General features: G+C 45.6%; 1 protein-coding gene and 1 long non-coding RNA gene across 2 annotated transcripts in view; both read left to right on the top strand.

The window, feature by feature from the left end:
- DAP (death associated protein) overlaps window positions 1-25,653 on the top strand; it is a 66,711-nt gene that overhangs the window by 5,817 nt on the left and 35,241 nt on the right. Inside the window, exon 2 of the mRNA XM_072752711.1 lies at window positions 6,603-6,699. Within this exon, the coding sequence (XP_072608812.1) occupies window positions 6,603-6,699 (97 nt within the window). The remainder of the gene's footprint in view (window positions 1-6,602; window positions 6,700-25,653) is intronic.
- Window positions 6,708-16,208, top strand: LOC140598252 (uncharacterized). The gene is made up of 2 exons (XR_012000486.1): window positions 6,708-10,716; window positions 14,148-16,208. It is a non-coding gene; the product is annotated as an uncharacterized lncRNA (long non-coding RNA).

Below are 25,653 nucleotides of genomic sequence, written 5' to 3'. Positions count from 1 at the left end.
GGCTCATTTTTTACTCCCCAACTGCCCGTGGACCTGGAAGCCCCTGTCACAACTGCACACATTTTGGGGGCAGGTGCTCCTCAGGGGTAGGTCAGCTGGTGGTGCCTCTCCTGCTTTCATCCCCTGCGTCCCCCAGAACCCAACCCCACCGCAGACCCATGAGTCCCCAGGAACCCAAGTGTCTTTACCTGCCAGTGGGTTCTCCCTCCCTGCTCCTGGAGAGCTGTGTCTCCTAGCAACCGTGGGCTGTGCTCCTTAGCCCTGACCCCCCAGGCCCCAGGGCAGGGGGCAGGCCCCCCCTTCCACCTCGCTCTCCTGCTCTGCCTGAGATGATTGGGTTGACTCCTAACCTACAGCTCTGGTTGGCTTCTGGTTTGGTCTCTTTTGTTCTCTACCTGAACAGTTTGCGGACCTCTGCATCGCTTCTTCAGTGGCTTAGCTTTCCTGCCAGTAACCTTTCAGCCATTCTTCTCGGGTAAGAGCAAAGGTGGCATACACTTGCCAGTCGTGTTGGGGCACCTGAGTCGCTGCCTCGGGACAGTTATGCGAGACAGGGGCTGAGTCGCGAACAGCCCTCGGGGAAAGCCTTCTCACCCCTGCCCGACTTGCAGCTGTGGATCGTGCTAGCCTGCTACTGAGCCTGGACAGAGAACAGCCAGGCACCCTGACACCCCAGGGGATGCCCCAGCCACAGGAGAATGTGACATCACTTGCCTCCTCAATACTTCTTACCCGGCGCAGTCTGACCACGGAGGACGCTTCCTCCCTTCCCTCTACCCCCCAGGCAGGAAGTGCTCTGTAAAGAGCTTTGAATGTCAAACTCTTTTTCTTCCCTCACATGGGTGGCATGGGTGGTGTAGTAACCAGAGCCTGCCCTAGGTGGTCACTTTGTGCCTCTCCGAGGGGCTACTGATGCTCTGTTTCCTGGAAGGTCCAAGTAAAGACAGGCCTGCAGGGGGTGATTAAGGGGACGGGCTGCCAGGGTCAGATCCAGCTCCCGGCCCACTGGCTTCCCCCTCTTCACCCCTCAGGATCCACTCCATAGAGTTACTGTAAAGTAGGATATCATGTGGCCAGTGATGAGAAAGGTGCCTGTACATAGTGATGATGAAGAAGAGCAAAGTTGAAGAATTACGCAGGATCTGTCTCCAGAAGCTTGCATACTTAGATAGTGACCTACTGACGACAGTCCTAGGGATGGGGAGCTGACCACATCAGTAGAGCACTGCAGTGTACAGCACTTTACAGGTGTCTCACTCCCCTCATTCCCTTAAGTCTGAACTGTCATCCCTGTTTTACATCTGAGGAAACTGTCCTGAGAGACATCACAGCACCAAGGACACAGACTAAGGAGGACTAAGTAGTAGATGCTAATTGTTAACATCCATCGAAGAAGAGTAGCTAACAGTTCAGCATTTGCCAGGCCCTGTGGCAGGTGTTTCACACATTCTAGCTCATTTAGTCCACAGAGAGTCCCAGCAACTTGCCTAGACATACACACACATACAAACGAACACACACACACACACACACACACACACACACGCTCACACAGGTGGGTGGAGCTAGGATTTGCACCCAAGGATCTGTCTCCAGGGTCCATGGCCCCATTGTCTGCACAGCACTTCTGCTAAGCAGGATTTGGTATTCTTTTCAGTTTGAAGCTCTCCTTTGAGTAACAACCACTACACCAAAAATCTGAGTTTTTTCCAATGTCTCATAAAAAAACTTCCATTTGCAAAGAATTCTGCAGAGATTTCTGCCAAAATAATTCTGCCTTTGTATTTTCACAAATGAGGAGTTCTAGTGACAGTGGTAAAACAATCACCATAAATATGTGCCATCATACATTTTGGCAGTATTGCAAGTTCAAATGAACCTGTCTCAGTGTTGAGTTATTACTATTATTGCCACTTTTTATTACTGCATTAATCACCACACACACTGTGAGGGATTGATGAAGTTAATTGTTTTTATAAACTGAATTAAATGAAGTGCTAATGGGAGGTGACTGAGCCCTGATATGTGTACTTCAACAGAGCAGTGGCCAGGCTTCAGCTTGACCATTTCAAATGTCACCTTGACCTTCATCGTTGGTTTTCTTTGTAGTTAGCTGCACAGTCCTTTTTCCTTCAGTCCCTTTGTAGAGCATATCTATTGAGTTGCAGTTTTAAGGTTGTATGTCTGCCAAGCTAAGATGATTCAGACATCATTTTTTAAATCTTTTTTTTTTTTAATTTTTTTATTTATTTATGATAGTCACAGAGAGAGAGAGAGGCAGAGACACAGGCGGAGGGAGAAGCAGGCTCCATGCACCGGGAGCCTGATATGGGATTCGATCCCGGGTCTCCAGGATTGCGCCCTGGGCCAAAGGCAGGCGCCAAACCGCTGCGCCACCCAGGGATCCCCAGACATCATTTTTTAAATGGGTATTAGTCTGCTTGGACTGCTGTAACAAAATCGCACAGCCCAGGGAGGCCTAAGCTACAGGAATTTATGTTCTTGCAGTTCTGGAGGCTAGAGGTCCAAGATCAGGGTGCCTACAGGCCTGGTTTCTCCTAAGGCCTCTCTCAGCTTACAGACGGCTGCCGCTTTGTTGTGCCCTCATGTGACACCTCTGTGGCCCCATCCCTTGTGTCTCCTCCTCTTCTTAGAAGGACACCCATCCTATTGGATCAGGATACCTGAACAGCCTCATTTTAACTTCATCCCGTCTTTAAAGGCCCTGTCTGCAAATACAGTCACATTCTGAGGTTATGGGGGCGAGGGCTTCAACCTGTGAGCTCAGGAAATACAACTTGGCCCATCCCAGCACCTTTAACCAATTTCTAATGAGCGTGAACTAAGGGAAAGCTAGATGGGGAGGAAATGAATTTAAAAGAAAAACAAAAACATGTTAGGGGAACAATTCTTCCAGCCTTTTCCTTTGGCCAAAAACATAACTGTCCAATCTTACATTTCAATAGAGTAGAAAATTATCTGAACATATTACAGAATTTGATTTCCATTTCTATTTCTTAAGGTTGGACAGACTACCCAACGTGGAATATCTTGATAAGCCACCTGCAATGGTGTTTCTGTTTTCTTTCTTTTTTAAAAAATCTGAGCACAAAGCAAGGGAAATCCCTCGGAACCACACCCGAAGAAGAAAATGAAATTCAGAACAGTTAGTATGAGTCTTGAGCCCACATGAGGCAGAAGGTGACCTGCTTTGCCTTAAAGACACTAGCATTTGGGTTAGGGCTCACCCCACCGGCCTCATTTAACCCAAGACCCCAACATACAGCTCAGAGGCCAAACCCGTGGAGCAAGGGTGGAGCGATGTGACCAGCCACACAGTGGGATGACAAGAAACTGATCTCTTTCAACTTGGGCAGAGGGAGAAAACAACCTCCCTAAAAATTTATAAATGCAGACGTGGGCTATGAGTTCAAATTTATACTGTTCGTCAATTCCTGTTCTAAGAAATTGGATGTAAAAAGGATTTCCAGGTGCCTGTATTCCTGGTTTGACAGAAGTGTGTACAGCATCTTTCCAAAAGGAGGCAGCCTACACCCCAGGCCCCAGAGGATCCCCACAGACAGAACCTTACCGAAGAAAAGCTCATAATCTCCAATCACCGGAACGAGAGGGAGACTTGGCAGATAGAAACAAACAGCAGGATTAGACTCCCGAGGCCCTCGGATCATAAAATAATTGAATGTACAATTACAAAATAAGTATGCCTAAAGTGATTACATATAGAAAAGAATTAGAAACATGAGGAATGACTAAGACCCTATCAAAGACTGGGTGAATTTGGGGATGGAAATAAAAGCTCTACAGGTGGAAAATTAAAATGATTGAAATAAAAATCAATGGATGGGATAAAAAAAAAAGCAGATATTTGAAAGAATTACCAAACAGGATTATATTTCCTTCTTTTCAAAGCAGAACTTCCCCTTGAAAAGAATTAGTGGTGGCAGTAGATGCATGGATATACAGAGTCCTTTATCTTATCTGGCCTCTGCTTTGCATTTTTCCAGCAGACTGCTGCTGGGGACTGGTGGCCATGAAGCCAGCACTGTCAGCTTCCTAAAGCCCCACAAACTCTCCCTGGGAAATTGAAAACTAATAACCTCTAAGTGTGTGAGCCTGAGGGTGTTTTTCACGTTCTCCTTCCTCTCGCATCCTAAGGAGACTTGTCCTGGACTTTTCTTAATTCATTGGGGTCCAATCAAATTCGTCACGCCAGCGAACATGGCCTGACAAGTTGGCGGTCTGTGTGATCAGAGCTGTGCCATGGCGCCCGGGTGGTAGCTGACCTGAGGAGGGGGAATGTGGCACTGAGAGCCCCACGCCACAAACCTGGGGGCCGGTGACCACAGTTCACATGGCTCTGCTTTCTTTCAGTACTCACTGTGCCAGGAAGCTGCCAACACCTCTGTCTTCATCCCGTTCCGGGCTGCTGTAACAGAGTACCACAGACTGGTGGCTTATAAATGACAGAAATTGGTCACAGTTCTGGAGGCTGGAAATCCAAGATCAAGGCACCAGCAGAGTGGGCCCCTAGTGAGGGCTCCCTGCCTGGTTCATAGACAGCCATCTTTTCACTGTCTCCTCACATCGGGGAGAGGACAAGGCACCTCTGGGGGGCTGGGGCTGGGCCTGAGGAAGGGTCTCTTTTACAAGGGCCCTAATCCCATTCAGGAGGACTCTAACCTCATGACCTCATCACCTTCCAAAGGCCCCATCTCCAAATACCATCACAAAGGGGAAAGGTTTCAGCAGCTTCTCTTATTTAAAGATCTTAGGATGCGGCTCTTACCCCTTTCTGCAGATGAAGCAGCAAGGCTTAGAGTGGCTAAATAGTCCAAAACCCTGTAGCTCAGGATGTGCAGTAGCTTGCCGACCCCAATGCCCGTGACAGCACATGAGGCTGGCTCTTTGGATATAAGGCCAGCATTTCTAAACTCTATTCTGTGGAACACTATAGGCCAAAAGGATGATAACCAGCATTCCTGGGATGGGGGGCAGTTCTGGGATCAAATAAATTTGAGAAAGATGGTACACTCTATACGCCCTCCTAGAGCTTACAAAGCATGCTAGGGGCCAAGAAAATCTCTTGAGGAAACCCATTTAGTTTGTTCAACCTGGCATTTCTCACACTAACAGATCATAGAATCCCCATTTTGGGGGGTTTTTTGGTTTGTTTTCTTACAAAGCATTATTAATGTATTCACCATTGAGGAAACACAAATCAAACGACAATAAAATAGCATTTCACTTCTACTACAATGGCAGTACTTTAAAAGTTAGACAATAGCAAGCATTGACAACCATGTGGAGAAATTGGAATGCTCGGACTGGTTGGAATGTAAAATGGTGCCGTGGCTTTGGTAAAGCCATTTGGCAGCTCCTCAAAAGGATATACACAGAGTTACTGTGTAGGTGTACACTCAAGGAAAAGAGGGCATACGTCCATGTATCCACACAAAAACGTGTACCAGGTAGTTTACAGTGGCATGATTCATAATACTCAAAAAGCAAGAAAAAGCTATGTGTCCATCCATAAATGAAGGGATAAATAAAATGTGGTCTGTCTGTGCAGTAGAATGTCATTCGGCCATAAAAAGGAATGAAGGACTGCCACAGGCTGCCACATGGGTAGACCTTGGAAACTTCACCCTGAGTGAAAGAAGCTGGTCAAGTACACAGAACAAGCAAACCGGAAGGAGTGGTTGCTGTGAGCTGGGGCTGGGGAGATTGGGGGGCAACCATTAATAGGGATGGGGTTTTGGTTTGGGGTAATGGCAGTGTGCTCAGATTGACTGTGGTGATGCTTGTACAACTCTGAGTACATTCAAAACCATTGCAATTGGAACACCTGGCTGGCTCAGTGGTTGAGCATCTGCCTTCAGCCCAGGGTGTGACCTTAGGGTCCTGGGATCAAGTCCCGTGTTGGGCTCCCTGCATGGAGCCTGCTTCTCCCTCTGCCTGTGTCTCTGCCTCTCTCTGTGTGTGTCTCTCATGAATAAATAAATACAATCTTTTAAAAAAAACGTTGTATGTGAATTACATGTCAACAAGACCATTTTTAGAAGTTAACGTGTGCTAGTACCGAAGCTTCACAACACATTTTGGGAAAGGCTGCCACAGACATGACTGGCTGCCGCCAGTGTGGGTTCTGTGACTGTCCCGGGTCACCCAGGGCTGGATAGACCCATCAAAAGCATCATCAGTGTTTGAGCAAATGTCACAGAACAGGAATTAGGTGGGACCCTGTTGCATCAAGAGCATGCACAGAAGCTAAAGCAAGCAGCCACTCTCTCCCCATGGGTGATACTCTGCTTGTACCTCTGCTCTTACGAAGTCCCTGTAAGAAACCAACAGAGCAAGCGAGAGCCTTGGAAGGTTTCTAAGTGGGTCTGGAGCGAGAGATGGTGTTGCCTGGCACGGCGTGCTGAATGTCCCACCAGGGCACCAGCCGCTGTGGCTAATCCATGTGGCCACCGGGTGATGTGGCCCACCTGGTGGCTGTGGGACAGCCGAAAGCTTCGTGCGGGTTCCCCTGGGCCCTTCCACTGCCAGGCTGATCACTCCCCACTTTGTTCTCATTTTAGTGAAAGCTGGTGGGATGCGCATCGTGCAGAAACACCCGCATTCGGGAGACACCAAAGAAGAGAGAGACAAGGACGACCAGGAATGGGAAAGCCCCAGGTGAGAATGCTGGCAACTCTCGCGGTTGGCAGACGACCATTACTCGGTCAAACATGAACGTTTGTTCTCCGCTCTGCACTCCTGATAAGCCCTCGCCCTGGGGCCGCCCCGCGCGGTGTTTTTTTCCGCTCGTGATCAGTGAGGCTCTGTCCCCAGACGGGAGGGACATCTGGAGTTAGCCTGTCCCAACTCGGTCTTACCAGATGCTGTCAATCCATGTGCACTGCCCTCGACTTTCACGACCATACTGACATCATCTTGAGTCCTTCGAAAATGCCATTCTAGATCAATCTCTGGGGTGGGCCTGGCATCTGTGCAGCCAAGATAGTGAACTATGATTTAAAACCGTCCGTGAACATCTGGACTTTCCCATTCTGCAGCCAAATCTAAACCAGCAAGGTCCCATCCTTCTGAATGCCTAGGGGTCCTTAAATGACATCTCTGCCCCCAGTTCCCCAGGTCCCCAACGGCTCCTCTGTCTGCGGTGTCCCCAGCTCTGTTTATTACCTGTTTTCCTCAGATTTTCTCACGTTGGGTTGGGCTCCAGAACCTCCCTACAAACCCGTTTCCTTCTACTCTGTCATGCTTAAACCTGTGCCACAAATGCATACACCTCTGTCTGAGCCTGTCCACATGGAAGAAAGTACACACTGAGCCTCACGCCCCGTCCTCAGAGAGGGTCTCCACCAGAGCGGAAGCTCAGTGTGGGAAGGGTGTGGGAAATCGCTAGCCTGTGTTTCTGTGGACAAGGTGCATGATTTTGTTTCAGCCCAATAGTCCTGAGTAGTAAGTGGCATCCTCCTCAATTTTTACATGGGAAACGAGTCCTTAGAGGCTTTGCACCTGCTCATGCCATACACCTTGTAGGTTAATGGATCAGGAATTTAAAACCAGTCGAAGAGGGTCCCAAAGGGCCAGGCTTCCAAAAGAGTAGCTCCCGAGAGCATACATCCCCCCTAAAGGATGTGCGTGTTCTTGGTAACCCCACATGTCCCCGTGCATATGTGCCATACTGAGTCTTTTCTGCAGAACCTTGTAGGGTATAAGTTACAGTGCAATCACCTGAGAGGCAAACAAAATTGGGGACAAAGTTTCTGAGTGATTATTGCCCATTTAAAATCATGAGATCAAAAATAAATAAATAAATAAATAAATAAATAAATAAATAAATAAATATAAATAAATAAAATAAAATCATGAGATCAGCAATATGGAGGTTCAGCCTAAGTTCTGTTTTTGTTTTTTTGTTTTTTAAAGAAGGCAGCAGTTTTTTTTTTTAAGGTTTTTTTTTTTTTAATTTTTTATTTATTTACGATAGTCACAGAGAGAGAGAGAGAGAGAGAGAGGCAGAGACACAGGCAGAAGGAGAAGCAGGCTCCATGCACCTGGAGCCCGATGTGGGATTCAATCCCGGGTCTCCAGGATCGTGCCCTGGGCCGAGGACAGGCGCTAAACCGCTGCGCCACCCAGGGATCCCGAAGGCAGCAGTTTAAAGAAAATTCTAGAATTACCTTTCTCACTGGTTGTTTTCACAAAGCTGTGTTTGGAGCATAACTCTCCTAGAAGTCCACAGTCCTGTGTCTGAAAACCTTGGGGGGCCCAGTTTATTTCAGAATGGAGACATTTTGGGGGTTTTATGAGAATAAAACAGCACACATTCCATACAGCACTTGAGCATCATATTCTAATCTGTATATGATTTTCACACCAAGGAAGGTAAGCTCTTTAAATGTACAGGCCTAGGTCACTTCAGGTTGACTTTTGCCTCCATGCAGGTTATAAGGAAACTTACAGTTTTTAGAAAATTCTGGAACTTAGTATTAAATACAAGAGTGTGTGGACCTGTGTCATTCCCTCCACTGGGGAACCTGGGAGGTCTCATCTTCAGATCCAGTTGTTCCATAGGGAGAAAGAGGATGAGAGGGAAAGCCTTGCCTAGGGAGGTAAGGGAGCACTCTTCTGTGTGAGTGTAAGTGGAATAAGGTACAAATAGCTATTTCCCTGTGAAACACAGTGTCAGTATGGTGAGAGCAGATAATTTATTAGCCTGTTTAAAAATAAAGACAAAACAGCCCACTCGTTTTCTTTCTATTGATTTTTTTTCATGAGGTGAAATACAGCATTTATTGAAGATGTGCAATTTAAATAAATATGCCAGAGGATGAATGATTGCGCGACAAAAGAGCAAGCACCCTAGTACTCTAGATTTTAGCATCTTACCTCAAAGATTTGTTCTCTGAGGAACTAAGAATTTTGAAGCAGGCTGACTGCAGAGTAGGGGTTGTATAACACATGAGCACAGTTTTCTTTTTTTCCCTGCAGCCAAATTGCTATAATGTGTTCCTTATGAGTGTGTTAGCTCCTGTCCTCTTGACTTCAGCTTTGCTCTTGACCACTGTGGGTTAAACCACTTGACACACTATTGACAGATGGGGTAGGCCTCTGAAGACTCTGAAGCTGTTGACAAATACTGCTAGCACGTCTCCCCCCAAAGCTCTACACCAGGCCTGGTACTCTGTGTAAGACATTACTCCTACCCCTCGTCCTTCTGGTAGGCTGACTGAGTAATCCTAACTAATTGCCCTCACCAATGTTCTAGAGTGCAGTACATGTGGCCCTGTGCTCAGAGCTCTGTCCATATTAATTCCTTGGATCCTTGTACCTCCATTTATTGTCCTCCCTATTTCAGAATTGGTTATTGATTATTATCCCCATTCCAGATTACTGCTCCCTCTTCAACAGCTCAGAATGGTTAAGTCACTTCTCCAAGGTCACATAGCAAATGAGTGGTAGAGCCAGCATGCCAGCAGAGCCCAGAGTCCTCACTATTAGCCCCGACACTGTGCTTACCGATGGAGTACTTGTTTTGTACTGGGCACTCACATCATGTTTAAAGCTCACACCACCTCTAGGTTGGTGTTACTGTGCCCATTATAGAGATGAAGAAACCAAAGCTTAGGGAGGTTTTCTGGCCCAAAGATATGTAGCCTGCTGGTGGCCAGACCAGGATTCAGCCCTGATTCTGTCTTGACTTGGACACTCCTCTTGTCTCTAATATGCTACAGAAACCCCCAAAGTGACACACAATACGCAGAATATATTGACAGGCATAGAATGTAAATCCAGGTCTCTCTACCAAATAAACTTGTTGATTATGGATATCCCATGCCCTTTTCCATATTCCTAAAGTCTGTGAACCCACCCATGCAGCTTTGCTGTCAATAGATGGTATGATTATCATATTATAAGGTTTCAGAGGACTGTGCTGTCTTTACATATAAAAAGACCTGTTTATTTGCAGAATCTGTCAAACATTTAATTATTCTCTTGAAAATGTCATGGCATGTGACTTCAACATCCACATTACCCTAATCCGAAAGTTTTATTATTTTTCATGTTTTGATCCAAGAGTTCTCTGGATATGAAAATAAGGGAAGAGTCTCAGATGCCAAATTCCTCCTTAGATCTGCATTTGCAAAACTCTGCCTTCCTTCCCAGATTTTTATAACTGTCTTTACATTTACTGACTCCTCTCTAGTGGCTTCCTTCCTCATTAATCTGAAAATCAAATACTGATTACAGAGAAAATGAACAACTGGAGCATTATTATATAACAAAACAAAAGAACACAACTTTTACTTGGAATTACTTTTTTCTTGCAAATATTTATGCTACTTAATTTTCCAGAGATTTACAAATAATTTCCCATGCTGCCCAGTTGTTTTGAGCTGCTACATATTTAAAAGAAGAAAAAGAAGTAGAAGAAATTTGAAAATATTACCCAAGAATTCCTGTCAAGCTGAGCGCTAGTTCCCTGTGGCTCTTCATCTCCAAGAAGAGGAATAGGCTTCAGCTACTAGATGCCAACTCAGAACCGAGCCAATTAAGGAAAGCCATGGTTTTCCTCAAAGCCTTGTGTCAAGTGTATTGAGATGAAGTGCTCACTCTTGTTACGTGAGGGAGAAATTGCAAACACAAGTGGACTTTGGAAGCCAGTAGGATTCATGAAGAAAACAGGTTAGTGTGGAAAATGCACTGAGGTCCCACCTATTTAAAAGGCTATGTGACAGGAAGGGTAAACTAGAAATGCAATGGTTGGGGTGTGGGCTGGGAGTGGTGGGGAAGCAGTGGAAGGAAGAGGGAGATAAGGATGGAGGGCCCAGGATTTAGAGCAAGCAACCTTTCTTGAGCATGGCTGTCTTTGCAGCTCTGGCTTAGAAACTCACATAGCCAAAAGATAAGCAACCAATTCAAATTATCCAGCATGTGGGAAAGATCCAAAATGGAATCCAAACAGTAACAGATGAAGGCCTTACTGCCCCACCTTCCACCTCTTCTCCATCTGCATCCCAGAGACAGCATCCCTTCCCCATCACCTAAATTATAATACAAATGATTACTGTAGCCCATTGGAAGGACCGGGGAAGAAAACACCTTACCCAAGTAACTTCAGAAAACACTATATTGACCGGATATGCCAAGGCTAAAGACAAAAAAACACACACAAACAAAACTGTCCAAAAACACTATACTCCAATTAGTAGATGTGTTTCTTACAGGGGTTTGGGTTAGAAATTCTGGGATTGCTTTGTGTGTATACTAGGATTGAACAAATATGTAAATGTGCGGTGGGGAATGGGAGCCCAGTTTCTCGCTATCAGAAGAGAGGTTGCAGCTAGAAAGGAGGAAGGCTGAAACAAGCTTTGCGGTGTTGAATAAGAATTGGAGGTATTTTATGAACTCAGTTTTAAATGATGGATGGATGGATGGTAGGTACACATAGATGCGTACATAGGTACAGAAATAAAGGCAGATGAGTTGGGCTGGCGCACGTACCTATACTTCCTTGCTGTGTTCTCTGAGAGAGCCTGACCACCCATGAGGACTGACACCCGTGTAACCATGAGCATCCCTGGGGTGCAGATCTTTGTTTCTAAACACTTTTCCCCCCTTGAGGGAACCAGGGATCCTTGGAGAGGTGGTAAATTCCAGAGCAGGGCAGGAAAAGTTTGGAGTGCCAGACGTGAGGAAGTGTGCTCTAAAGGATGGGCCTGTCAGAACGACAAAGGAGCCAACCTGAAGGAGCTCCTAATGGCCAAAGCTGGAGCAATTTGCAACAAAAGGATAGTATTGGATTATAACCCATAGAATAAAATAAACATCTATGAGTGCATCCTGATAGAAGTAATTGGATATATGAATGAGGAGAAGGGACAGCTCTTTACAGAAGAATTTTAATTAATAATTGTATAAAAGAGGGAAACAGAGAGGTGTCCGGGTGGCTCAGTCGGTTTAGGGTCGGCCTTCGGTTCAAGTTGTGATCGAGCCCCATGTTGGGCTCCCTGCTCAGCAGGAAGTCTGCTTCTCCCTTTGCCCTTTCCCCTCCCCCTACTCATTCTACTTTTCACTCTCTCTCTCTCTCTCTCAAGTAAAATCTTTAAAAAAGAGAGATGGGGCACCTGGATGGTTCAGTGGTTGAGCATCTGCCTTCAGCTCAGGTCATGATCCCACGGTCCTGGGATCGAGACCCACATTGGACTCCCTGTGAGGAGCCTGATTCTCCCTCTGCCTGTGTCTCTGCCTCTCTCTATGTCTCTCAAATAAATAAGTAAAATCTTAAAAGAGAGAGAGAGAAACAGAATATCACCAATTGGCAAACAGCTCAGTAACTGTTACAGACAAGATCCACTGATGGATACCATAAACAGTGAGTGAGTCTAGGAGAAACAAAGCATTTGCATTGTCTCCAAGCATCTCCACCAGTGAATGTATCAATTACAAAACATGTCCTCCATGAAAAGGACACTTGTTTGCAGTATAAAAGTTGAAATAAGAAAGCAGATCAACTTCATATGGGAACCTGCACATTGGTGACCAATTTTTCACTGCTCTGTCCATGTCTGTGGGCCACCACGGGAGTGCAGTGGGTCCCTGTTTCTCATCAGGATTCCACCTGCCACTGTTAGCATTCACCAATAACCCTTGCCTAAAACAGCTACTACTGTAAGGATGCCATGTAACTACAGGGCCGCTGTAACAAATACCACAAACTGAGTGGCTCGAATAACTCAAATGTAGCACCTCACAATTCTGGAGGTTGGAAGTCCAAGATCAAGTATCACCAAGGTTGGTTCCCTCTGAAACTGTGAAGGAAGATTATGTTCCATGCTCCATCCTGGCTTCTGGTAGTTTGCTGGCGATCTTAGGCATTCCTTGGCTAGTAGGTGCCCTACCTCGATGGTGCTTTCCCTGTGTCTGTTCGTCATCTTCCCCCTGTGTGTGTCCATCTCTGTGTCCAAGATTCCTGATGTCTGTCATTGATAAAGGGCCCATCCTAATGGCTTCATTTTAACTCAATTACTTCTATAAAGACCCTATTTTGTAGAAAGGTCAATTGTGACATACCAAGGGGGTTAGGATTTTACTTATCCTTTTTGGGATAAAGCAATTCAGTCCCTAACAGATGCCAGATGGCAATCTGTGGCCATTTTAATGGGTCTCTCATTTGAAGTGAATTTTTAAGAAATAAAAATTTAAAACTCTGAAGTTAAGAGATGGCACATCCTACGTACCTGGGAATTTTTTTCTAAGCCATTATCTGTACACTTGAACTTTAGTTTCACCGTGTGATGAACCAATTTCAACATCATCCTCACTTTCCAATAACATCTTTTCTATCCAGACTAGTTGCCAGCTGCCTTTTAGAAGAGATGTATCTTTTTCCCTGAGATATGTGGGGCTGGGGTGCTGAGTACCCACCAGCTATACAGATGCCTGTTCTGTTGCAGGTGCTCCATGTTGCTGGGTGGGGGTCATGACGGGCAGCCACAGCTGGCTCGGGAGCTGGGATGCAGCAGCCACAGACCCCTGTCTTGAGCCAAAGGCAAAGTGTTGATGTGGTGGGACATGAAATGACATGGAATATTCATGGGACGGGGCTAAGTGGTTGTCACCTGCTTATGGCCTGAGATGCCTCCTTCAGGGAGAAGCAGTCCTGAAGGCACCATGAGAGCCTAGAATAGAAAGCCTGAGAGGCACAATGTCACAGTGAATAGCCCTGCCACCTTGGTAAGGAAAATGGGGGAGACTCTAGGTACCGTTGGTCATCTCTCACTGTCAGGTTTGCCCACATGAGACTTGTAGATTGATGTTCTCGTTCTGTCGGCAGCACGGGGCACTGATGAACGGTCTGTATACCAGCAAGGAAATGATGACAGTAATCGTTCTGCCCATGGCAGCTTGGGCAGCAGAAAGCTAACAGCACGGGCGCAGGTCCCCACATCCCTGCATGGTTCACCGAGTCAGCTGGTAGCATGTAAGGTGGCATCCATGAGAGGCTGTTGGCGGGGCAGGGTCTGTCTGCGTTCACAGAGTCCACTGCTGTCCTGATGGCAGCCCTCTTCCCTCCCTCCGGAAGACTCTGATGAGCCCACTCTCACAACCCCCAGGTTGGAGCAGACAGGACCTGTGTGGGTCGGCCGCCGCCCATAAGAAGCAGGTGTTCGCTTCTTAGGACTGCCACAGCTACGTTCCACAAACTGAGTGCTTTAAACAACAGGAACATTCTCTCACCATTGAAGAGGCCAGAGGTTGGAGATGCAAGTGTCAGCAGGGGCATGCCCCCTCTGAAGCTCTAGGGAAGGATGTATTCCAGACCTTTCTCCCAGCACCTGGTAGGTCCTTAGCTCCTGACAGCATGACTGTGATCTTCATGTAGCCTTCCCCAGCTTCCGGGTCAGCATGCACCGTTGCTCAAGTTGAGCACTGCAGCAATATGCCTGCCCACCTGGGTAGATGCTCTGTACCAGGGATGCGGGCCACAAACTTTGATCACACAAACCATCAGTTTAAAAACTGTTTTGTACCTGCATCCCCTGTAGGTGTATATTCATTTTTAAATTCTACAGGGGTACTATGTTACTGTTATATAAGCTCTAAACTGGATCCAAAGTGGATATTCATGTATTAGATAAAGATAAGATAAGCAGTATTTCCAGTGTCTCGCTCATCATTGTGACTTTGTGTTAGCATTAGCTAATATCTCAAGGTCCAAATACCCTTGACATGAGCTTTCTCATTAATGATTCAGGATGTAAATCTAAATTTCTAATGGCCATCTTGGTGATTTCGGGTTTTGTGGGGGAGGGCAGCATCTTGTCACATCTGATTAGGTGGTTGGTGTTTGTAATGTGGCTCACAAGACACACTTGGAGGAGAGGTGTGAGCTCTTCTCTGTGATTGCTGTTCACTTGGGCTTGTGTGGGTAGGAGCTTCAGCCTCTGGAGTTCTTCCGCGGGGATCTTTTTAAACCGTCATATTAAGTCCATTTCATAAAAGTTAGTTAAATGCATTCCTAATACATTTGAGCACAGTTCTGGGTGCGTGGATATATCAAGGATGAGACTAGAGAATTGAATTCGTTACCCCCGTTAACTGGTGTCACGTATATTGGAAGACACCAGAAGCAGCTGAAGAGGCTCAGGGCACATTGGAGGTGAACCTGCTCCTTTCCCTGGAGCCCTGAGGACCACGAGGCCCCGTGACACACGATCTGCTTGCAGACAAGCGGAACAGCCACGTAGTAAAGAGTGGCAGAGCTTAATTCATTTCATTTGGGTTTTTTTCCAGAAAAAAGTAAACATAAATAGATGTGCATGTTTGTCTCATTTTCCTGATAACACAGAGGCCCCATTAAGCACCAAGCACGGCCTTTGTCACTAGTTATGAGGGGTGGCTCCAGTACCAGTTTTCCTTTTATGTCTAGTATAAATTAAACATTTCCTCCAAAACCTGTGGCTTTGTGTATGTTAGGGAGATTGATAGGAAGGCAGCTATGGACATTAAGAAGCTTTTCCCAGAATCGCCCGACAAACGCAGAGCGTGATGTATGTGACCCAGACTGTGTCCTAGAACTCACGGGCATTAGCATCGCCAGGAACTCAGTCTCTGAGTCCTCTTTTCACGTAGATAGGCACCAGCGGAACACTTGAGTCTGTTGGGTAGTGAATCAAAGGCTCGCTGCTCCGCCGAGAGATGGAGCATATGGGCACCCATATGTCACGGGAGCTTGGCTGCACCCCTTCAGTTTGGGGCTGAGAAGGAAAGTGCTGAAGGCCCGCTTTCCTCCAGTGCCGGCCTGGTGCTGCTGGTCATTGGCTTGTAGGCAGTGCTTGCACAGCGTCTGGCTCTCTAACGGATGCAGAAACCAGGTGTGATGGATTAGCTTGTGAGCACCCCGTTCCGGCTCCCTCTCCCTCCACAGGCCTCCAGTCTCCTTATAAGACTGTCACGCTCCCCTCCATGCTGGGAGAGCTCTTTTTATCAGATGGAAGGAAGGAAGCAAGGAAATGGAGCTATCAATTTTCCCCTCCAGACACTGCTGTGTGCATCTGCAGTGGAATCAGCCTCGTGGAACGGATGACTCTTTTGTTTTTATGGTGTTACTCAAAGGGTTGAACTATTTATCAGGAGTGTTTTCTTATTACATAAACATACGAACTGAATTTAAATCAACTCTCCAGTGCTTGGATTTTATAGAATGAAATATGTAATAATAACTTCATGGAATAATGCTACATATAAGAATAACTACATAAAAACAAGAGCACTTTATTGATTTTATTACATTACAATTATCATGCCTAAAATTTTTAAACATTCTACTTAAATAAACTCTGTTGACTTCAACTGTCTCAAATCCATAGCACTCAGAAAATACTTTGGTGAATCAGTAACAAACAGCTTAGACTGATTCTTGAAAAGCAAAATAATTAATTAACTTTATTAACTCGACTACTTCTTATTTCCCAACTAGAGAAAGAGGTCAATGAGTAAGGTTAGTGTGGAGGAATAAAGTTCTTTATTCTTACAGGCATCTTCTGTTGGCCCCTTAGCTCTCTCTAGGCAGGATATTTACTTTGGTTTTGGGCTGTGTACAATCTCGAAGGCAGGGCTGCAGGCATTAATATAAAATGAATGTGGACTAGAGGCATTGGGGATGGTTATAACTAAGAAATAACTAAGAAGATGGTTATAACTAAGAAATTCTCATAGAATCATCAGATTTAGAGCTGGACATGACCTGATAGAAGTCTCTTTTTAGGAGCAAGAAGAGCTTTGCCTGAAGGCCTCTAACAAACTCATTGACCAGAACTGGGTCACACTCCTCTCCCTAACTCATTGCTGAGATGGTCTCAAGATGGAGAGTTTGTGGCAGTGTGGATTTTGAGAAGACAAGTACCCTAGGTCACGTGGGCCAGGCAGAGGCCAGTCCAGGAAGTCCCCCAGAGCCGCAGGACAAGCAAGTGCCCCAGGTCTACAGAGAAGAGGCAGGAAGTCAAGGGAGGCCAGCAGAGGCTGAGGTTCTGACCTCAGCCTAGAGCCTGGAGAAGTTTCAGAGACCACAGCATAGGTGGCAGGGTCGTAGGCCAACAAGGCTGGTGGAGGTCAGAGCCTAGGCCCAGGGTCCAAGTGAGGACTAGCACTTGGCCAGTCCAAGGGCTGTCAGTAGAACCCCCTCTTAAAGCCACACTCAGTCCCCAGAGCTTGTCTTTGAACTTGGAAGTTGGCACAAGTAGTGGCCATACACACTGAAAATAAAGCCTGAGGCGTTTGTAAGACCAAATCTTAAAGGTTATCCCTGTAGGCACCATCAGAGCTAACCAAAGGTCATTGGTTAAGTTCCTGGAATTTCACTGTCCCCCATTCTTCTTGTAGATTTTTATGAGACAGAGTTTTTGTGCCCCACTGATTTCTGAAAACGGTGGCCATGATTTATTTCCCAGTGCATACCCATGCAAGTAGTCCACTTTCCTGTGGGGGACCATTCATTTATTCACTCGATATCTGTGCTACTGTGTGCCAGGTGCCCAGGTGCCCTTACAGGTTTTCTGAGTGTGATGACAATGGGACCTAGAGCATCTCCGGACAGTCTAACTAAATTTAGAGAAGTAATTGCTGTTTTCTTTTTGGGAGGCTGTTGTGGGAGGTGGAAAATGAAAGGAAGGACAGCTAAGATGAGAGAGTAGAAATATGAACTTTCTGATGTGGGTGCCTACTTTCCAAGATGGCAGTTGAGTATAAAGTTTAAGTTTGGTTCTAGAAGTACTAATTCATTCCATTTATTTAACAAAATCCCTTCCTCCAAAATAGTTTGACCTCTGCAGCAGAGGTTAGCCTTCAACACACATGGATTCAGTAGGAAGTAGACTTGATGAAATGGTTCTGAGCTTTGAAACCTACCGCCTATGCAGGGAAAGGATGGTTGCTCTCCTGCAATGTTGGATAAGTTCTGCAGGTTGACAGAAAAACTAGGACAATTAACAACATGAATGTTGTTAATTAACATACTGTTCAGTTCACATGGAAGAGTTGCTATGCTTTGAGCCTAGAAGCACATACAGAAATGTGATAGGCAGAAATGTGGGGAATCTGAGTCGGGGGAGTGGTGTAAATGAGCATTTTGGAAAAAAGTAAAGGAAGCGATGATATTACTGATGCTGGAAGGAGGGCTGGGCTGGCTCTCCACACACACACACACACACACACACACACACACACACACACACACATCCTGCCTCTTCATCTCTGCATCATTTCCCTCTCTTCACTCACTTTGGTGTAAGGGCTCCGTATAGAGGTGCATCTGTCCAAGCTGGCTTCAAGGCGTGCTGTGGTGCACTTGTCCAGTGCTATGGACCATGCCCCAAACTCCTGTCTTTGGGCAAGATGTGTTCCTCCTGAATTTCCACTAACTTGAACCTAGGACTGTGGTGATGATACCCATTCACCTGGACTTAGCTGACAGGTCAGGTTTCTAAAAAACATTCCTAGAACATTCCTAGAATGTTCTAAAAGAACATTCCTAAGATTATACATCAGTATCACTATTTTAATTTCTTCACCCCAAAATCTACCACTCTGTACATCATCCCTTTGTATCTCATTTCCCCCGAAGCTCTGAAAAATAAGACAAAACAAATAGAGCATTAGTTCACCAAAGCTTTTCATTGTCTTTTTTGCCCATCCCTTGGGATAAGTCTAAATTATTCCCCCAGCATTTTAAGTGTGTGGGAGGGAGAGATTTCTGGACTCCTATTCCGTCGCATTGGTCTATGTAATGTTTTTATGTCAGTGCCATACTGTTTTGATTACAGCAGCTTGTAATATAGTTTGAAATCAGGAAGTGTGTCAGACTTGATCTGATTTCACTGATCATCCCTTGATCAGAAATGATGTCTCCAGCTTTGTTCTTCTTTCTTGGGATTACTTTGGCTATTGGGGGTCTTTGTGGGTCCATACTAAATTTAGGATTATTTTTCTATTTCTGTGAAAAATGTCATTGGAATTTTGATAAGGATGGCATTGAATCTGTGGACTGCTCTGAGTCATTTGGACATTTTAACAGTATTAATTCTTCTAATCCATGAACACAGACTATCTTTCCATTTATTTGCATCTTCTTTAATTTCTTTCATCAACTTTTTATATTTTTCAATGTATAGATCTTTTAACTCCTTGGTTAAATTTATCCCTAAGTATTGTATTATTTTTGATACTATTGGAAATGGGATTTTTTTTAAATTTCTTTTTCAGCTAGATTGTTCGTATCTAGAGAGGTAATCGATGTCTATGTACTGATTTTCTATCCTGCAATTTTACTGAATTTGTTTATTAGTTCTAATAGTTTTTGGTGGAGCCTCTAGGATTTCCTACAATCATATTATCTATAAATAGTTTTACTTCTTCCTTTGTGGCTTATATGCCTGTTATTTCTGTTTCATGACTAATTGCTCTGGCTAGGACTTCCAGTACTGTTGAATAGGCGTTTTGAGAGTGGGCATCCTTGTCTTGCTTCTGATCTTAACGAGAAAGCTTTGAATCTTTCATCATTGAGCATTTTGTTAGGTGTAAAATTGTCCCAGAGGTCTGTGTCTTATGCATGTGTGTGCATGCGCATACCTGCACGTGCATGTGTGCTCACACACACACATACACACACACACTGTGGCAGGCTAACTGATTAACTGACAGGTAAGATAAAACCTCTCACCCTTCACAATTCCTGATTTATCAGGGGGATGGAAGGAAGAAGCATGTAAAGTGATGTGATTGCCCAGTGGTGCTCAGCTAAGCAGCAGTGGCAGAGGCTGAGTAGCAATCAGCAGAATCCTGGTCTCCTAAGTCCCCAGCCAACACCTTTCCCGTCCCATAGCCTGAGTGACCAAGGAGTGAGCAGAGCCTCCCAAATTCCCAGTGTGCTTGCAAATCACCTGGGAAGGCAGACTCTGCATCAGCACGTCTGGGGTGGGGTTTGAGATTCCATTTCTCACAGGCTCCCAGAGAATGTGGTGCTGCTTGTTCTTATCACACTTTGAGTCATGAGACTCCATCCCTGGCTCTGTAATGCTAATAAAGTCTATATGCTTTTCAGAAATGTGTAAACACTCTATAAAATGTTATATGAGTAATTTACCCTTTAGCTATCTATAAATAATTATAGCTTCCTAATTGACCACTGTATTTATAAGTACCCTAGAGAGAAGAAGGGAGGCAGTATAAGGGAGAACTACCTATAGGACTTTTTTATGGGACTTTAATCCATTTGGAAAGTGTCTGTCATTCCGCCCGTTGAGTTTATGGTCTGTCTCATCCTAATTGGGCCTTGGGAAATAAGAAATTCAGAAGATGGCCCCCACTACCAAACAAGCACTTCAGCATTATTCATAAAGTCTAACAGCCAAATCACAACAAATACAAGCCTCTGTGAGACCAGGCGCCATATATACTTACTTTTACTTTGTCCTCACCGCCTACAAAGGGAGACAGTGGCCCCTCATTTTATGGATGAGGAGATTTGCTGAGAAAGACTGATGACATGCCTGAGATTATTCTAAGAGGAACTGAGACAAGGATGATTTGAATCCAGATCTCTGATTCCAAAGACTTGCCACTCTGCTGCCCACTGCTTATATTCTGGCAACCAGCCTTCTTTTTCCAAAAAGTTTGGGAGAAATTATTGAAAAGAAATCCTAAAATTTTACTTTGGATTTTAAAGTTCAGAGATGTATTTGTAGCACTAAAGACCATATTGCTAGATACTGGTTTCCATCCAAGCTCCTTTAAGATGGAAGAGTTTCTGTCATTTTTTTTTTCTACCCCAATTGTCAACTCAAGCTTTGCACTCATACAAGTTCGGTGCTGGAGTGGCCCCAGCTCCCTTGAGGGCGTCCCCCACACCCTCGGCCTGCATCATGGTGGCTGCTGCTCCAGCAGGTGCTGAGATCTCTGTGTCAGGAGCCATCCACCTTGGAACCTCCCAGCCCAGTGTGGGGGAAGCACAGAGGATGAAGACTGGGTCCTTCTTGATTTCAGAAGCCATAGATTGGAGATTCCTAAGGTCAGCAAAGACAGGAAATCAGACCAGAAAGTACAAATAAGAGGAAGTTGGTATCAACGTAAAACTGATGACTCACAGATAGGTTCACTCTGACTTTAAGTGGAAAAACAAAATAAAAAGTCTTTAATGGGAAGGGTGGTGCCACATGGGCTGAAAACAAATACTGCTGAAGAATGAAAGAGTCTGTTTCTATTTTTCCAGAGGTCCCAAATATGATTATTGATAGAAACGAATGCACACCCTTTCCAGCTCTGGCCAGGCTAAGCCTGTGAGGTGGATTTCCATAAGAAATGCCTGTGTTGCCTCTGTTGGATCGGGGGTAGCCTGAAGCCGAGAGACGAGGGGGAAGGAGGCCCAGGGCAGCAAGTCTCCATTGCCCCTGCAGCATCTTCTGGGCATTCAGAATTCAAGACTGTGCCAGTACATCTGTGGTCCCTGGATGGGAGGTATCAGAAACCCAAGCCTGGGGGCAAGCACAGGGGCTCCTCCCTCTGAGTCACTGAGCCGACATCGCTTACAGGACAACAGAACAGAAAGAGAAATGTTTCCACTTGAAGCTTGAGTTTGATCCAACTCAGACTGGGCTTTTTATCTGATGGTTTATCTGTTGGTCTTCATAGCTTTCTTTTTTAACCCTAGGCCATATTTATGACTATGAAACCAAGCAGTTTAGGGACATGGAGTTCTTAGGTTCAGACTTCCATGGTCTGGGCATGAAGCAGCTTTGCCTGGAAACGTCTCATGCTGGGGATGGAACCAGGGCTTCCTGAGTCCTGGCCTGTGGCTCCTGGGTGGTCCCAGGTATGACACTAACCTTCGGGGCCTGCCTCTTCATCTGTAGCATGATATTTATGTAGATAAATATTTCTCTAATAGGACAGAATGAGGAAAAATGAATTTCTATAGGCTTTGAAAATAACAAAAAGCACATGTGAATTAATAACAGTTATGCATTTATGAAGTTTCTATGACGTGGCTGGGACTTCACTGGACTCTGGAGGAGATGAGAAAGCAAAAGTCAGTCCTCGAGGAATGGCGGGGGGAGAATGGGTCCTCAATGAGGCCATCTGCATTCCACTGGGGGTAGAGTAGATCCTGGGTAGGTAATGAGTCATTTCAGACTAAAATAAGATTAAAGGTGCTGTACCTGTAAATCTTTTTAAAGTTTTTACTAGGAATTATTGTATGACATTTTTAGGGCAACACAAGGAAATGGACTGCCTGAGTGCTACAGTTCATCAAACAAATCTCTTGGGTTTTCTTTTGTGCTCTATGGTTGTTTTCTGCACCCAAACAATGCATCATTTGTATTTCAGTATTTGTTTCAATAATCTTCTAAATGAACACTGTGAAAATGCACTCATCTGAGATAACACACAGTCCCGACTAACATGCAGAGCAAGAGGGATGAGTCTCCTTTTCATATATCCTTGGGAGCTGTGGCGACTGACACTGAAGGTGTCACAGTATAATGAGGATGAAGATAATGGCATATAATAAAACATATAGCCAACTCAGACCAAGATTTTTAATGAGGCAGGAGCTTGGTTTCACACATTTATTCTTTAGCTTTAGTATCTGGCCCAGAGCCTGCCATATAATCTCTCCTTGTGAAGTGCTATGTGTTAATTAGGGACTGTACCATGCTGTCTTTTTCTTTACTAAAACTGTTCAAGAACTGCTTTGTTTTATTTCTCGCCTGGGTATTCTTAATGATTATTCCTATATGTACCTCCATTCGTCATTGTTAGTTCTTCCCAAGAGTCCTCGCGTGAGGACAACCCAGAGGAGCCGAGCATCATCTCCAACGTTCTGTGGCCACTGAGCTGTTCTTACAAAACGCTAGGGTGCCGAGGAGGACCCAGTTAGGAGCCCTGGGCTAGGCCAGCTACACCACAGCTAGCTGAGCGAGCTTTGCAACCCAAATCGAATCTTTAGGAGACGAGATACATGCATGTGTAGAAGGGCGATTGAATTCTTTTCCATGGTTTCTAACATTTTTGTCTTCTGTTTTAATCTAATGGGCTATTAATTCTGTATCTCCCCTCTCCTCTCAGCTTAAGAGTTTGTGACCATAATTGCTGTTTTCAAATGACTGAATGTCTAGCTTTCTTTCTCTTGTAAACTGCTTACTCTTTCGAGGGGACCATGGCGACAGAGGCTGGCAAGGCCGCAGGTATGTGTGGTGTATCTGTCTGTTTCTTTGGCATTGATGTTTTATCAAGGGACATGTCTCTGAAGGATGGCCATGCCTTCTAACGGCCAGGACTTTGCAGCCCCAATGGCCAGAAGCATAAAGATGTGTAAAGAGGATTTTTTGGTACATTGATCACTGAATGTCTTGCCATGCAGCTTCTGTGATGGAATACTCGGTTCTGTGGGCTCCTTCCTAACCACAATCTAAAGGGTAGTGGGGAGTGGTAATTGTAAAAGTCGCCATCAGCATTAGCTGTTGGGTGATGGCTGTAAGCAGAGTACTACTGTCAGGGGCCAAGCCTCATCCAGTAGACGTTGACATCTTCCCAATGGGTCTCCTTAGAGTCAGTGGTGTGTCCCCATGGCACCTGGGCCTGGTGGGGTGTGGCAGACAGCAGCTGCCCCCCCCCACACACACACACACACGCTGCCACAGCAGGGATCAGGTTGACTGAGCTGCTTGTGGGAGGGATGGAGGAGAAAAAATTTCTTCTTGCTAGCCAGGGATGTACGGACTTCAGAGTTTACTGGGCACAATTGATGTGTTCCTGAAAAGTTCCTCATAAATCACAATTTCTCTTAATTAGATTTTATTTCCCAATTGACATGATTCCAGAGCTTATTCAAGCCTGTTTTCCCCAACTCTCCATTTATGGCCCTGAATTTCTCCTGCTTCCCAACTCCTGTTGTCTCTGAAAACTGTGAACGACCAGTAAGCACCGGGGGACACCACGCTTCCTAAAATTGGCCACGGCTGTCAGCCAGAGGGGCACAGTCACTGCGGGGTGGGCGCTGAGTCAAGTGGTATGGAAATTACTGAGAGCGACCCTGGTCGATCCTTGCATCCTCTGCTGGAGAAATTAGAAACAGTATTCATCTTGCTGAATACAGGCATGCTGTATCATCAAGAGGATTCATGTCAGGTCCAATTTGAGATCATCACAGTAATTGTTACATGTGACAAACTGACATGTGAAGTGATAAATACCTCAGTGCAGCCTCCCTGTTAAAATTCCACAGTGAGTTTTCATGGCCAGGGGGCTGGGATGATGGGCAGGGCGGGAGAGCTTCCTTCATACTGCAGCCTGCCCAGCTCCTCGACATGCCCTATTTCCCTAGAAACCTTCATTAACCCATTTACTTCCTGACGGTTGTATAAATTCTTACCATTTTTCTTCTGCCCCTCCCCAGATGAACTCTGGGGAATTGCTTTCCAAGGGTACTCCATCTAGAAGTGACCCAGCAGCCCTTTTATAAGCACATGTGCTGTGTTCTCAAGAGCTGAGTGTGAAACAGCCCACAAGTCCAGCAAACAACTGCCAGTTGCCTGAATTTCTCAAGGTCAGAAGCTGTTGCTGTGGACAACGGTTCCGGCTTTTACCCCAGGCCCCCATGCTTGAGAGTGGGACAGGTGCGGACTCGGCTGCCCGAGCGACACCTGCAGGAAGGTGGGGGCGTTAGCAGCACATGGGCTGGGAAGCTGGCTCTTGATGTATTCAGAGCCACTCCTGTTCCTTCCTGAATGCTCTGTCCTGTTAGACGCAGCAGCATCCTTGTGCGGAGCAAACCCAGGACACCAGGCAGGCTGCGGTGTCTTCAACTTCTGCAGCATTTGCCACTGAGATGTCCCATCTCTGACAGCAGCTCAGCATCCATGCTTATCATTCCCTTCACTGTGGTTCAGGCTGAGGCTAGATTTCAGGGAGTCCCAGCAGGGGGACCCCGGGCCCCCCAATGGGAGACCCAAGAGTCTGCATGTCTGTGCATCTGTTCCATCATGCTCCAAACCCTTTCGAATTTGCTCCTTTGCATTTTTCCCAATTTTGTTTTTGTTTACTCATATTATGGGTTTCCTTGCCATAAGTAGATTCAGTTATCAAAATATCATCTAAAATTATGATACAGTTATTTCTTTAGAAATCTGATGGCAAGATTTCATGATAGGTCTAATGGCCACCGTTGCTTTGAGGTAGGAATGAATGGAATAGTATCTTACCATACCTGCGGTGACAGTAATGTGACATGAAAGTCACAGGTGCTGCTGACGCCATGGGGGCTCGTTGCCTGAACTCGGAAGGAAAGGAAATGTGAAATGTCAGTTTGGCATTGGTGAGAATGAGGTACAGGGCGAGTGGGTTGGTTTTCCTCTCGCCTGGTTGGTGGATGTGCTGATTTCTATTTCAGGGCCGCTTGGGTTAAGAACCTCATCCTGAGCCTCTTAGAGCCAAGTTTTGTCAACACAGATATGTCTAAACTCATATGTCAGCTTTGCATCAGACGGCTTTCCAGGGATCTGGATGTCGGCGTGATGCTCACAGATCCGAACCCCACCTGTGCCTTCGCTGTGAAAGAACTCACAG

Source organism: Vulpes vulpes, chromosome 3 (genome assembly GCF_048418805.1).
Source record: "Vulpes vulpes isolate BD-2025 chromosome 3, VulVul3, whole genome shotgun sequence".
NCBI classification, from domain to species: Eukaryota; Metazoa; Chordata; class Mammalia; order Carnivora; family Canidae; genus Vulpes; species Vulpes vulpes.
Note: the sequence above shows the minus strand (reverse complement) of the source record. Positions and strands in the feature narration are given on the sequence as shown.